Source organism: Lolium rigidum, chromosome 2 (assembly GCF_022539505.1).
Source record: "Lolium rigidum isolate FL_2022 chromosome 2, APGP_CSIRO_Lrig_0.1, whole genome shotgun sequence".
Taxonomy (NCBI): domain Eukaryota; kingdom Viridiplantae; phylum Streptophyta; class Magnoliopsida; order Poales; family Poaceae; genus Lolium; species Lolium rigidum.
In genome coordinates this window covers 81,250,695-81,265,489 of record NC_061509.1, presented here as the reverse complement: position 1 = coordinate 81,265,489, position 14,795 = coordinate 81,250,695, and the positions used below count along the sequence as shown (strand labels likewise).

Sequence of the window (14,795 nt, the reverse complement as noted above, 5' to 3'; positions counted from 1 at the left end):
TACTTTGGCCGGTCCGACGACGACGGGCCAAACCCGTAGGAGGCGGCGGCGCAGCGACGGGCGATCGTCGAGTCGTTCGAGTCGCGAAGAAGTTGCATGACGACGGTCGTGCTCGCGAGGAGGATAACGATGCGCGGGTTCGCCGTGGCGTCGAACTCTCCCTCTAGCGGGAGGCCGCCGCGAAGGGAAGGCGACGACGTGGCGAACGAGCAGGCGGCGTCCGGTCGTCACGCGTCGTAGGGAGAGGCGGCACGCGGCGCATGAGCAACGGCGGAGGAGAGGCGATGACGGGACGGGCTCGCCGAATGCACTCTGCCGGGTGGCCGGTAGGCGAGGGTTAGATGATCTAGCCGTTTTTATTCAAATTTGTAAAATATAATCAAATTTGAATGAAAGTTTTTTATTTTCGTACATCTTTATTGATTTGGGGTCTCCAAATGGGAGGCGCGACTAAGCAGCGACGCGCCACAAACGCAGCAGAAGCAACAACGTGTCCTAAACGCTCGATCCGACGCGATTTGGGAGCCACTTTGGAAACACGAACAAAAATGCTCTAACCCCACGCCACCACCGGCCTCCACGATGCTTTTGCCATGAACTCCCCGGCGCGGTGGCCCTGGTCTCCCCTGCCTTGACCGAGCGGCGCAAACCAACCTCCATCGATGCCAGACGCACATGTGTTGCCGTCCCGATGACACATCAGCGCTATACGCTAGCCATTCGTATGTAGGACCGTATGTGGACATCGGAAGCAACTTCCAGGACTGTGTTGAGGCAAATCCTCAGTTCCAGGACTGTTTTGGACATCACCGTTAAGTTTGAGGTCCGTTGATGCATTTCACTCTAATCTGCGCCCGGACGTCCTCCACGGAAGATCCATCCCGCTAGGAAGGTACGGCTCCGTCCCCATCCCCCTGCTTCCATCTTCAGATCTCCTTCTATGCCACCGCCTCGTATTGGCCTTCGCCGGCATCGGTTGTTGAGTGCAGCAATGGTTCATCCCGTCTTCTTTCCAGGGTTTCAGATCGACGGGGAGAAAACCCACTGCTTACCGGCGGCCTGCGCTGGTAACGGAGCGAGCTCTGAGCTGCCCCTAGCCAAGAAGACCCATAACAGGATCCCTGTAGGTACCAGTGCCAGCACGCGTCGGTTTGTAGTGGGATTTACTTTGATTAATCCTCATTTCAGGGACGGCAACAAATCTATCTCTTGTCACAGTGCATGCACACGACTCTTGTCACAGTGCAAATCTAGCTCTCCACTGGCAGAGTGGCAGTACATTGAAGACAGCAAGTCTAGCTCCAAGTTGAAGGGCGCCGCGAACAAACAAATAAATGGCTGGAGGTGGGACTGTGCAGCTGTGGACCGATTCAGGGATCCAAATCGTGGTCGTCCTGAGCTTCACATTTCAAGTTTTCCTCTTCTTCTTTGCTGGGATCCGTCGGCGTAATGCCTCTGCTGTGCTCAATCTCCTCCTGTGGTTGGTGTACCTTCTTGCTGACTCCACGGCGATCTACGCCCTCGGTCACATGTCGTACACCAGTCCATCAGGGAAGCACCAGCTCGTGGCGTTCTGGGCACCGCTCCTGCTGGTGCATTTGGGTGGTCCAGACAGCATTACGGCCTACGCAGTTGAGGACAGCCGGCTCTGGCTTCGGCACCTGCTCACGCTTGTCGTGCAAACTCTGGGAGCTGGATATGTCCTCTACACATATGTTGCCAGTGCCAGTAGTACTGGGAGTTTGATTCTTGCAGCCTCCGTCTTGATGTTCACCGTTGGTGTCCTCAAGTATGGTGAGAGGACATGGGCGCTGAGATGTGGCACCACGGGCGGGATCAAAAGTATTCGCGGACTTATTCAATATTCAGATTCTAATTCTTCTATGAAAGAGGCTGTGAAGAAAAAATTGCGAAATCAGAAAGAGGATAATGAGGAGGAACTTCTCATTTTAGCTCATCTCTTACTTAGTAGATGCGTTGACGCCTTTGCTGTTTACCCTGGATGGACTCCGCATGGCACTTCTGATTTGTATCCTCTACAAGGGGATGATATGTACAAGTTGATTCAGATGCAGTTATCCCTGATGTACGACATCATGTACACAAAGGCTTGGGTGATCCACACCTGGTGCGGCTACTGCATCCGTGCTGTTTCTTTTGTCGCAACACTCGCTTCCATGTTTCTCTTCTCAATCAGCAACAAAAATGGTTACACTAGAATTGATGTTGATATCACCTATTTTTTATTAGTTGGGGCTGTGGTCTTGGAGATCATGTCGGTGGTGGCAACTATAGGTTCTACATGGATGTGTGCCTGGCTATGCAGCTTCGAAAGGACCACTATGCTTGGAACTGGGCTCAAATTCCTTCGCCGCCTAGTCGGCGCAACAAGCAAGAGAAGGTGGTCGAGCTCCATTGGGCAGTATAATCTGTTTCACTTTTGCACCCGCGACAACACTGAGTTAGGCAGCAGAGCAACATACAAGTTGGGTCTCCAGAATTGGTGGAATAGAGTGCATTTCGTGTGCACCGCCGATTTCTCAAATACACATATTCAAGGACTGTTGTTGAAAAACATGATCAAATTAAGCCCTTCGCACTCAACATGCATCCAAATACTGGAGAGCAACGGGTTAAGCAAGGAAGAAGCTGGATGGAGTCACTGGAGTTTAAACCTGGACTTTGGAAAAAGCATCCTCATCTGGCATCTTGCAACTGATATCTACCTTATTAGATCCAAGGAGATTGGAAATCAAGGAGATCTAGCTAAAGCAGTCAGGATGCTGTCCAATTACATGATGTTCCTGCTAGTGACGAAGCCTGACATGCTACCTGGCTTTGTTGAAGAAAGCTGGCACAATGAAACCCGCTGTCGCTTGGAGCGACAGTGGTATAATAACCGAAGAAATACAGAATTTCCCCCCAAAAAATGGTTGAAGAAACTATTCCACAACGATGGACCCGATGGTTCCAGGAATCCACAGATAGAGCAGCTTGCTTCGACTCTTCGCAGCGGCTTCCTCAGTGATCACGACGGAAAGGTATGATCTGCAGTAGAGATAAATAATGCAGAACGAATTAAGTACAGTTATAATTATTTCTCCACAAAATAATATTAGCATATTGTGTGGCATGCTCCATCGTTGAAAACCAAATGACCTGAAAATAAGGGTTTCTTTGCAACAACTAAAAGACAAGCTGTTTTATATTTATTATAGACAAACAACCCTTTTCAAAAGAATTAAAGAGGGAGGACGTGTACTGAAACACACAACTTAACTTTATTCTACTCAAATTCGTATACTTTTTTTGGGGTAAAATTTAAAGTTGTCCAGACTTCATGTTTTGATATATTTACTTCTTACTTCTGTCTGTTTATTTGGCCTTGGTCTGTTTTATTGTTTCAGTGGGAGTACACCCCGCCTGAAAACAGAAAAGCAGGTTCAACTCGTTATGAGGCTGCTAATGTGCATGCAAAAGAACATGCTGCGGAGCTTCTCCATCTGGAGTCGAGGAAGCCTGACTTGTTGGAAGTAATTTTTGGGTTGTGGTTGGAAAGGTTGGTCTATGCTGCCCACCGTTGCGGCCCCGAATCCCATGCTCGTCAGCTTACTAAGGGCGGCGAATTTATTACTGTGGTGTGGGTTCTCAGTCGACACTTCGGTTCTTCGCGTCGTCGCGATTGATGCTGCCGGCTTCCAGTGGAGGTCTCATCCCTAGGTATCACACGAAACATCCTATCCTAGCACTGAAGTACTAGGAAAGAGCACATAATTGTCTGGATTTTTTTAACGTAGAATTATCTGATTCGTGTGTGGTATTCTGTACTGTAATAAGATCGAAACACCGTGGATTATGCTTCCATTGGTTCTACGGTTTCTCCCAATGCTGGATTATGCTTATGTCAGGCCAATCTTGAATTTAGTTCAATTAGATCATCTCCAGTACTAGCATCCCTTTCCTCAAACGACGCTCAACAAAAAGTGCCGGATCGGTCGATTCGGCGGCGCCACCACTTGGTACCGTGTTTGTGACGTGTTCGTTCCTAGCTGCGGTCCTAAACATTCTTTTCAAAGGGAAGACTAGCGGAAGTGCGCGGGCCGAGCGAGCAGCGTGTGGGAACTCTGCGGGATCAACACGTGGCTGCATGCTGGAGGAAGTGTTCTTTTTCTTGGATCAACCACACCAAAAAATCACAGGAACCTAGAATTTCCACTCAGATAAAATACCTTGTTAGCTATCATCTGTCTTTCTCTAAGACGCTCAAAAACCCCTCCGCCCCTTATATTGATGCGGGTTCACCGGGCATCGCCTCGTGGACAGCTCCTCCGAAGGGGTCTTTGAAAGCTAACGTGGATGCCGGATGGGACAGTGCCTCAAAAAAGGCTGGACTTGGAATCGTTATCAGAGATCATCTTGGGAGTACTATTTTATCTGAGTGGAAATTCATTACCGCATGTGCTAGTGTTGAAGAGGTGGAGATGCTAGCTTTGCTAGCCGGATTGAAACACCTGATAGACTTTGGTCGTTTGCCTGCGGTCGTCGAGTCTGATTGTCTCCATGTTGTTCAAATAGTTTCTGGAACTATGGAAGATGGATTGGGAGGTTGGGCTCTTGTTGCTGAAGCCCGAGAACTTTTGCGCATCTATCAAGATATTTCTGCTAGGAAAGTTGATAGAGTGTGCAATGCTGGAGCTCATGTCCTAGCTCAATTAGGCAAGTCAGGTTTCTCTGGTTTACTTCGTGATGCAGCCCCTCCCTGCGTGTCGGAGCTGATCATCCTTGATGTAACTTGACTTTGTTTTTCTATAAGCCGCAAGTTTTCAGACGCACTCTTTTTCTTTCAGGGTACCGAAAGTCATTGGAAGGTTTTTAATGAGTCGGACTTGCGTGCTTAATATAAGGTGGTTTGCTTTCCAAAAAAAAGGAAATCACAGGAACCTAGTATCGCATGGGGGAGTTTCTGCTTCACCGCTCCTCCTCCACCTCCCCTTAATCCTAGTCGCCACCCTCCCCAACTCCCCTCCCACTGCCGCTGGATCCTAGTCAGGCAAAGCCCGTGTGGGAGGATGATGGTGGCGGTGGGGCGTCCATTCGCCGCGGCTCGGAGGCATGGCTGCGACGGACCGCGGTTGATCTTGAGCGGGCGCCTAGGGACGACATGTGGCTTCCTCCACCTTTGGTTGTGTTCATCGTCGGGGAAAAGGGATCTGGCCAGTGGTGGTGCTTCCTCGCGGCGGCTTCCAGGGGCGGATCGCTTGGCCTGTGGGGTGCAGCAGTCCACGGTGAGGAGGAGACGGTGGTCCAGCTGCTGCTGCGGGTGAGGATGCCACCATCGACGACAACACATGTGGGTATCGTATTCCTCGTTGGAGGTGATGGTGGAGGCGTCTCTCGCTCCTTTGTTTCCGGGGGAAACCTTAGATCTGGAGAGGCTACCATTGATGACGGCGCACGTCGGCACGTCGGCACGTGGGCGTCGTGGCCCTTGTTGGAGGCGTTATGGGGGCTACGTCGTCACCCCCATGGGGGCATCATCTTTGAAGATATTCATCGACTCGACGAACGTGTAGACGGCTTGGTGGCTGGGCATCGGTCTCCACGTGTTTCTCGCGTGGAGACCAAGGTGGAGTGGTGTGCCATATACCATCTGCAACACCCCACCCCCTAGCGTTTTGCTCGCGTTTTACTCGTGTGGAACTGCTCACAGCTTTGTTTGTGTTTTGGAATAAGTGTTTTGAGTAGTGTTTTAGGTAGTGTTTTAGCTGGTAGCTATTTTCACCAAAAGCACTTGCAAAAACACTCACCAAAACTCTAAAATCACTTGCAACGAACAGGCCCTGAGGAGTTGGTCCGTGTTGTGAAGAGAGGTGGTCTCGTGCTGATCACGGTTTGGGCTGTGGAGCAGGAAGATAAGTCACTGCTTAACAAGTGGACTCCCCTGTGCGATAAGTATAATGAAGAGTGGGTTGATCCTAGCACCTAGCAGTCCTCCGGTACGTAGTCAATCTGCTACTATGCTAGATAGCATTGAAGAGACTGATGAAGACACGGGCGCAGCGAAGCAAACAGATGATCAGCTGAAAAATGGTTATGATGGTTCAGAGGATATGACCGCTGCAGCTTGCAGTGATTCCTTGAGTATGGATGAGCATGACAAAACCCAGCAGGAGTACTTTGTTCCTTGGCATCTACCATTCCACCGAGCTGAAATTAGTGGTGCATCTGCTGCTGCTCTTCAAAATGGATTGGCAAAGAAAGATGATAAAAGGGGACTGTGGTCTACAACCGTTACTATCATATTTTTGTCGAAGGAGAACTTCAAAGGTGGAGTATCCTTACCCTTAACGCTCTCATGAAAAATGTGTCTCTTGTTTTCTCCTCTTTTGTATGAACCTGCGCAAGTGAAGATGTTAAATCATGCCATTTTTTTTAATTCACCATAGTAGAGGCATCATAAAATCTTTCTACTCCATAGTGGTCATTTGATGACTAGTTAGATCATCCTATATTTGTTCAGAGATACCATACAAGTTTCTGCATTTCATATTTTAGTTTGCTAACTTTTGCTTGATATAATTGTCATACAGCGCACTTGTCAATCAACTAGTTTATTTGGTTACATAAACAGTGTTGTGAAAAATGGGAAATACGAGCATGGCATGCAATTTGACAACCGGCGTTGATTTGCTGTATCTTTTCATGATTAAAGATTTTACGGGTGACCTACTGCTACCATCTTAGCCCTTATCATGTTAATGAACTAGTCATTTAAAAAAGGAAATGCTATACATTGTCTACTTCCTTTTGCTTCATCTATGGTTTTGATAGAAAATATTTTGCATTGTTGGCTGTCATTGTTTCAGGTTAGTTGCTGGTATGAAAAATGCAGCTATCGTTGACCAATTCTACGACAAATCCAACTGGTGCATAGTTCTTGAGAAGCTTTGAGTTGCAGATGAAGTGATGCTAGAGAATGTATCTGCTGTCCTGGCCCTTGTGTCTTGTAGGACTGTCAGATATTAGACTAGGCGAGGGCACAGTTTTGAGCTCAGAATGCATGAGGCTGACACAAGCAACAATTTTCTCAGTTCAACAATGTCATTGGCAATGCAGCTCTTCAGTTTGCCTGGTGTAGCTGAAGATCTTTTTTTTTTTTTGCCCGCTGTCTTAATGTGTAGCATGATCCGTATATGGGTTGTCTAGTTGTCTTAAGTCAGGATTGCTCGATATTTTAAGGGCCATCTGACTTGCAGAAATCCTGTACTATCTTTCAAACTATCGAAACATGTGAATTAGCATGATTGCTTGAACTATGTCTTGCATAATTGATCATTCTTTAAGTAAGTGGACACTCAGTATGCACTCTGCTCCATTTCTCAGTGGCAGAACTGTGTCATCTGGATGTATAACGATCAGTTTTATGGATCTTTTCACCAAAATTGACCCTAAACTATGCATAATAAACTGTTCAACTTGCGACACTCTTCCTCTGAAGAGCAGCCAGACCATAACCAGGCACAGAAGGTAAATACAAGGGCAATGATCTATCTGAAAAAAGGGGAAACTGATCTGTGCAGACAAAATGGAAAAAAACTGCTACTGTGATTTATATCATAACAACTATAGTATAAAGTTTGGAAGCAACCCCTGCCAAAATAAAAACAGAAGGGTATCTTGATGTTGAATGGAATGCGATGGTTCCAGTACCATGTGGTTCAACCTTGTTGGTGAATGCGCATGAGAGATATTCCTAAAATTTCAACCCCGCCATCTAGGATGGTTCAAATTCAAGCTATCGATCACATGGGTGACCTCATTTCTAGGACCAACCCCCAAACGTATCACTTGGTACAATCAATTGAACACATTCTACTATCAAGCAGTTCAGAACAGAGCGCCCGATCAAGAAGCTACTTGCGAAAAGCTTAACTCTGGCTCGTCTGAAGTAGCTGTTTCTGAATTGATTTCAGAACCTGCAGCTACCTTGTTTGCGGAGTTTGAATTGGGTAATATCCTGGTGAAGCCATCAACTGCTTCCGAAAAACTTAACTTTGTCTTGCTTGAACGAGCCATTTCTGAATTGCTCGCAGAATCTCTACTTGGCTCTGTTGCAGCGTCTGAGGTACGTACTCTCCTGGGTTTATTGGCGGAGTTGCCAAATGCTTCCAAAGCATCAAGGAAGAACTTTTTATTCGGGACAATACCCTGCTTGTTCATTCGTTGGAGCAACTTCTGGACAAGCATCTTATCGTTCGCCTTGGTGTATGCCTTGTAGAGCAACTTATATGTCGAAGCATTGGGCACGACACCTTTCTCTATTGCAGTATCCAACAGCCGATCTGCTTCCATAGGCAAGCGGTTCATGCAGTAGGCATCCAGCATTGCGTTCAGTGATGACAGTGGAACAGTACTTTGTGAGCTTACAAGCTCATCGAATATCTGTTGGGCCCTTGAGACACAATCACAATACGCGTACAGAGTGATGAGACATTCTTGCGTCACATAATTTGGTTTGAATCCCAGTTCCTCCATCTTCTCAAGCACAGACTCAGCTTTCTCCCTAAGTCTTGCCTTCCCATAGTTTGTTATCATGGAGTTAAACGTCGGGTGGGTAGGCTTCTCCTTGGATCGCAGCAAACTCTTGAACACCTGCTCCATCTTGTCAAACATCTGCTTCCGCCCATACGAATCTATGAGTATGTTGAATGTGATCACATCCGGACGGCACTGCTTGCTTTTCATCCGCACCAATACAGACTCCATCTCCTTGATCATGCCGTTCTTCCCATACCCGTCGATCACTCCATTATACGTGTATATATCAGGAGAGACCGGGCTTTCATCCAGATCCTTGAACAAGGTGTCCACCTGCTTCGTGTCGCTAGCCCGGGCACAAGCTCTTAAGAGAATGTTGTATGTCACGATGTTCGGCTGGCACCTCTCAATACCCTTCATCTTGTCGAAATAGCCGAGAGCCTTCACCAAGGCCTTACTCTTGTCTCGTGAGTGAAGGTGCGCACCGATGAGAGCATTGTACACGGAAGTGTCCGGCTTGCACCCGCTGTTCCTCATCTGGGAGAAGAGCCACATTGCCATCCGTATCTGCCCTTTCCTCCCCATCACAGATATCAGCTTCGAATAGATGCCGTTGTCGGCGACGTACCACCGCTGTTTCTGCATCCATCTGAAAATCTAGCAAAACATTAAGCATTAGAGAAATGAGCAGAAATGTGTGACAAGCAGAAATTTCACAAATCATAAACGGTGAATCCTTGTCCAAAAAAAAAATGATATCTTGACCGGTCCTAATTCAAGGTTATCCCCTAAATCAAAGTCATAGCTCTCTTTTTGTAAGTGAAGCAAAACCGGCTCTGGCTCATGTATCTAGGTCGATTCTACAGGGCGGTGAGCTCTGCCAGCAAACTCAAATCTTGATCTAGGTCGATTCTAATTTAAAGTAGGCTAATATAAGTCAGTACCATAACTATCCAATTTGAGAGAAGCAGAGGTATGCATTTCAGACTGAGGCACAAAGGAGATTAGAATGAGAAAATAAAATATAGCGTTGGGTGAGGTACTAGGGTATGCTCGCTCTGTCGCTCACCTCTAGGCACTGAACCCAGCCGTCGCGGCGGCCGAGCTCCTCGAAGAGGAGGAAGCAGTGCTCGGTGCGGACCACCTTGACGTGCCGGTCCAGCACGGCCACCAGCCGCTCCTTGCCGCCGGACGTCTTCCGCAGGAAGAACCGCACCAGCTCCGCCGCCTCAGCGGCCGGGTCCGCCCCCTCCCCGGCGTCCGCCCCCCGCCGCTTGCCCCTAGCGGCCGCAGCCCCGGCCGCCACCGCCGCCTGTCGCGGGGAAGCCAAGGCCGGGTGGCGCTGCGGCCATGGGCTCGACGTGTTTGGGTAAACAAGCATCTGGGCCATGGATTAATGGCGAATGGCGAGCTCGCAGCGCCGGGAAGGAGAGGGAGGTTCTGGGTTCTGGATAGGGGAGGGGATGAGCGGGGTTTTGGACGGCTGGGATGGCTTGGTTTTGGAGACGGACGGTCGATTTGGCGCAGAACTAAAGGGCAATTAGGCAAAAAAAAAAAGATACCGGATTAGATTCGGGATTATTGAACCCGACGTGAATCGAACACGCAACCTTCTGATCTGGAGTCAGACGCGCTACCATTGCGCCACGGATCCGGTGATGCAACAATGCTGATGCAAGGCTATAAGATGGTATTCTTTGTTTTAGGAAGTTCACACTACATACTCATAAGTGTGATAAATATCCACATTTTAATACTTAGAATGCATTACATGTTTTCTAGATCTCATGGGTAAGTGTTTTCGAACTGGCATGTACAAAACACAAAATTAATGATATCGACATGATAGATATTCTGAAACCTGTACAGTTAATTAATTTATTTAAACCAATTACCGATGAAACATGTAAATTGCCAAGAAAAACATAGACTATAAAGAGATACTCGTGGCCAATAGTCAAGGTTTTACAAAATATTCTACGAGATGTCAATGGTTCAAATCCCCATATCTCTCGGAACAAGTTGATCTATCTCTTTCCCCCGCAAAAAAAAAAGTTGATCTATCTCTTTATGAGTATATTTGGGTAAGTCTCTCATGTCTCTTTTTTTATTAAATTTGTATCTGTATACTACCTGACACCATTTGCCTGAATGCATTTGAGAGGTTCTTTCTACTAAGAAAATAAAAGTTATGCCGTACAAATCGGGTCTCTGTGGATTCCTTCGAACATGTTCACATTTTCATTGGGATGACCTCCTGACATGATTGATCTATTGGCTTCTTTGTTCTTGATATTGTCTTTTTTTACCGAGTTTGGCAACTTGATCTATTTAAGAATTTGTTTGCTTGGTCTCTGAAGTCTCTTGCTTTACTTCTTCGGTATTCATAGTTTCATACCCACATTGATGCTTTTAGGGGCGCCACAAAGGAAATAAAAGTTAATCTGCATCCCGTCGTGAAATCAAACAATTTGATTTCTTTAGGAATTTATTTGCTTCACTCGGCCTTTTTCTTTACTTCTTTGGTATTCATAGTTTCATACCGCACATTATTCAATCGAATGTATTTAGAGATGCTAGAAAAGTTAATCCACATGGATCGGAGTATTGAACCTAGCATGAATCAAAGAATTTTTATCTCCTTAAGGAATTGTTTGCTTCACTTAAGTCTTTTGAAATTTCAAGCTTTCAAATCCCACATTATTCAATATAAATTCATTAACGGTTGTAACCAAAAGTTAATCCGCATGGACCGGGGTATTGAACCCGACGTGAATCGAACACGCAACCTTCTGATCTGGAGTCAGACGCGCTACCATTGCGCCACGGATCCCTGGTGCTTATGTAGAGTAATTAAGCTTCACATTATCCTGATCACACCTAACCTGTAAGTTCTATGAAAGTACAGCACATGGTTGGCCCCTCATCAGGAGCTTACTTTCCACTTAAAAAATGCTTAAACTTCTCTAAGAGGTCTGACTGTCTAAGGACAGAACCTGCAACAGAAGTTACAAGATTAGCTCAGTGCACGATTACAATGTTAGAACTCCTTTGAAATTTCAAGCTAAGTGTGCCGCAATACACATGGACTTCAACTGTACATGCCCACCACTTTGTTGAATGCGAAGTGAGTTTCGCTGCAGGGCATGGTCAAGAGCAGAGTAACACAGGGCAGAACTACATAAAATTTGGGAGCAGCATAAAGCTGCAGAACAAATCACACCTGATATAATTTCAAGCAAATGCTAGGGAATGTGTGAATTCCCTAGGCTACTTTGTAAAGGTTTGTATACATAATGATTTCGTTCACCGGTTGATAGAAGTGCAACATTCTGTGCACATCTAGACAACTCTATCGCCAGATACATAATAACTACATGCTGTAAATTTCACCACCTGGTAACTTGGAGCAGCAAACTCAGCTATAGTTGAGTATTTGAACATGTTACAGGATCTCAACAGCAAAAGGAGAAAAATTACAGTGGCTCCTTCCAGGAAAAAATGATGTATTTAGTTAATATTTTTGCACAAAAAAAAAGCCCATCCACATGTAGTCAAGCCTCCTCCATCACATGTGCTAGCCTCTGATGAAGACCAGCATTCTTGCAATCCTTGCGATAGTAATTACTGCAAAAGAACAAATACCATCAGAAACTAAATTGACAGTCCAGGTAAATGAGTTGACAGGTTGAAGAAGAAGCTTAAAGACATTTCTTCTAACTAAATCGACGGTTCATGTAAATAAATTGAGAGGCTGGCAGCTCAAGTACAAGGTTAGGAACATTTCTTCTACAATTGCGAAGTTCTAATGCAAAAGCCTTTGAAAGAAGAACTTTAATGCAAGAAACAATGTTATGCCAAAGTACAAGACACGCATTCAAGTTTGTCTTGATGTAGATCGAATTACGTGTGTTGCCAATCCGATTCTGAAACCCAATCCTTCAGAAGTACATTGTGTAAACCCACATCTAATCATTTTTCAATTATAACCGAGGTTATTCACCTCTATCTGTACAATGAAATCAAAAGTGCCATGCGTGCAAACAAAAGCTTCTTCTATTCCCCATTCCCCTCTGGTCTCAAGTCCCAGCCTAATCACACCTGTTTCCCCTCTTTAGCACCAAATGTAGAACTTTGTCCTCTGAACTTGAAACAACACATAATAGATGTGGGTAACCAACTAGCCACACAAGACCAAACTCTGGAATCGATTTGTGTATTCGATATTCCATCAGATAATAATAGTACAGAAGAATAGGTATATAGAGACAGCAGAAAATGGACCTAAGCATCAAGGCAGAGAGGGGTGGAGCAGAAGCCTATCAGACGTCGAGGGTAACGGATGGCATCTCGAGCTCGGACGTGATCTCCGCGATCTGCTTGCGGACGCTCATGTCGATGAAGTTGGAGTTGTCGCTGCCGTACTGCACGGTGAATCCGGCGATGAGGTCCGGGTCGATGCGGGTCTTGATCCGGACGTTGGCGGCGCCGGTGATCTTCTGCACGTGCGCGGCGATCTGCGCGAGGTCCTCCGACTCGAGCTGCACGACGGAGGTGACGGTGGCGACCTCGGTGCCGGTGAGCGCGTTGTAGGCGGTCTCGAACTCCTTGACGATCTGCGGCACCAGCTCGGCGCGGGAGTTGTCGACGACCACGTTGATGAAGTTGACGACGTGCGGCTGCAGGTCGGAGGACTTGACGATCTCGTCGATGAGCTCCGCCTTCTCCGTGCGCAGCACGGTCGGGTTGTCGAAGAACTCCGCGACGGCCTCCTCGGCGAAGATCTTCTCCAGCTTCTCCAGGTCCGCGACGGTTTCGTCGAGGGTGCCGCTCTCGGAGGCCAGCTCGCAGAGCGCGGACGCGTAGTTCTCCGCCGCCGGGTTCGCGGCGGCGCGAGCACGGACGAGGTCCCCGCGGCGGGGGCGGGCCGCGGCCAGGCGGAGGGAGGGAGGCCGCGCGCCGCCGCGCAGGCGTAGGAGGCGGAGCGGGGCGCGGCGGCGGAGGAGGGGGACGGGGACGCGGCGGCGGGGCAGAGGGTGATGGAGGCGAGGCGGAGGGCGGCCATGGCTGCTCGCGTGAGGTCGGGAGTGGTGTGGACTTGGGAAGCTTGGGGCGTAGCTTGGCTTGGCTTTGGTCTGCGAGCAGAGGAAGAGCGGTTTGGGTGGGAGATGGACGGCTGGGATTGAGTGGTTGTGAGATCGGACTGCTCAAGTGTTCGAAGACGTCCAGCGTGGCTGCAGATGTGTGGCCGGTGGTGGGATGAGGTGGATAAGAAATGGTCGACTGCGTGCGAGGATGACAGGATAGCGGCCGGCACTTGGGAATCAGGCTTAGGTTTTTAGCTCTTCAAGTAATTTGGAACGGAGGGGACTATCTTTTTCAAAAATTTCAAAGTTATTTTTTTTTAAACGAGGCAAAAAAAACATGCCATTTTCATTAATAAAGAAGTAGAGAGTGGCCAGTTTATTAGGGAAAAACCAGCCGAAAAAACGAGTACAACTACCCTCGCCAACTGAGGGCACACAGTCACCCTGGCAACACACAGAAGCTACACACGTCACCGAAGCAAGGGTCTTCCTCGAGGTTGCCCACCAGCGTCATCGTCATCACTCTGCAGCGACAACCGTCAAAGAAGATATCGCCGTAGCGGCACCGTGAAGTTCAAGCCGGCCTATGCCAAACAGGTGGCTCCTCGCGCAGAGCAAGGCACCTCCGACTCTGGTGACGACCTCCGAGAAGGAGATGCGCAAGACCCGCGCCGAAGAAGATCTTCACCACCAAACTGTCCCTAGCAGGTTATCGTACGCCGCTCAAATGAAGGTAAGTCCGCCGCTCAAATGAAGATAAGTCTGCACTGCTATCATCCTCAGATAGTTCGCACTACTGCAGCAACACCATGTTCGGCTTGACTACATTCTCGATGTCAGGAGATCCGTTAGGAAGACAACTCTGCACGCCTTCTAACGACGTTAGCCGTATCGCTGGAACGGGGATACGACATGGATGATAGGATCTCACCGGCACCTCACCATCTCGAAGAAGACTGAAAATGCCTTAAAAGGGACAAGAACCCTCCCACCGACAAGGGGACAAGGGGTCATGGTCCGCCGCACCTCCAATGGCCACTGGAGGCGGGATGGACCGCATTGGCGAGAGGGCATAAACCCTGATTGCCTCTAGATGGACCGCATTGGCGAGAGGGCATAAACCCTAATTGCCTCTAGATCGCTCAACCCCTTGTGTACCGAGCACACCTT

General features: G+C 47.8%; 2 protein-coding genes, 2 non-coding genes and 2 pseudogenes across 4 annotated transcripts; 2 read left to right on the top strand and 4 right to left on the bottom strand.

Moving 5' to 3' along the window:
* Positions 1-1,201: 1,201 nt before the first annotated feature.
* LOC124686799 lies at positions 1,202-3,951 on the top strand. Its single transcript, XM_047220696.1, has 2 exons — positions 1,202-3,041; positions 3,408-3,951. Exons 1-2 carry the CDS (start codon positions 1,335-1,337, stop codon positions 3,684-3,686), a joined length of 1,986 nt encoding a protein of 661 aa, XP_047076652.1. The 5' UTR covers positions 1,202-1,334; the 3' UTR covers positions 3,687-3,951.
* A 635-nt stretch (positions 3,952-4,586) lies between these two features.
* On the top strand, positions 4,587-7,316 carry LOC124689918 (annotated as a pseudogene).
* A 272-nt stretch (positions 7,317-7,588) lies between these two features.
* LOC124686798 (pentatricopeptide repeat-containing protein PPR5 homolog, chloroplastic-like) lies at positions 7,589-9,919 on the bottom strand. The gene is made up of 2 exons (XM_047220695.1): positions 9,608-9,919; positions 7,589-9,195 (listed from the first exon to the last, which is right to left on the bottom strand). Exons 1-2 carry the CDS (start codon positions 9,917-9,919, stop codon positions 7,906-7,908), a joined length of 1,602 nt encoding a protein of 533 aa, XP_047076651.1. The 3' UTR covers positions 7,589-7,905.
* A 201-nt stretch (positions 9,920-10,120) lies between these two features.
* On the bottom strand, positions 10,121-10,192 carry TRNAW-CCA. The gene has a single exon. It is a non-coding gene; the product is annotated as a tRNA-Trp (tRNA).
* Positions 10,193-11,299: 1,107 nt separating this feature from the next.
* TRNAW-CCA lies at positions 11,300-11,371 on the bottom strand. The gene has a single exon. It is a non-coding gene; the product is annotated as a tRNA-Trp (tRNA).
* Positions 11,372-11,921: 550 nt separating this feature from the next.
* On the bottom strand, positions 11,922-13,653 carry LOC124692018 (annotated as a pseudogene).
* Between the last annotated feature and the right edge of the window lie 1,142 nt (positions 13,654-14,795).

Excerpts from the sequence above, each read along its gene's own strand:
- LOC124686798 (XM_047220695.1), bottom strand. The coding sequence starts at position 9,919 with ATGCTTGTTTACCCAAACACGTCGAGCCCATGGCCGCAGCGCCACCCG. Across the intron at positions 9,196-9,607 it reads GCTGGGTTCAGTGCCTAGAG|ATTTTCAGATGGATGCAGAA; the intron begins GTGAGCGACAGA and ends ATGTTTTGCTAG.
- LOC124686799 (XM_047220696.1), top strand. The coding sequence starts at position 1,335 with ATGGCTGGAGGTGGGACTGTGCAGCTGTGGACCGATTCAGGGATCCAA. Across the intron at positions 3,042-3,407 it reads TCAGTGATCACGACGGAAAG|TGGGAGTACACCCCGCCTGA; the intron begins GTATGATCTGCA and ends TTATTGTTTCAG.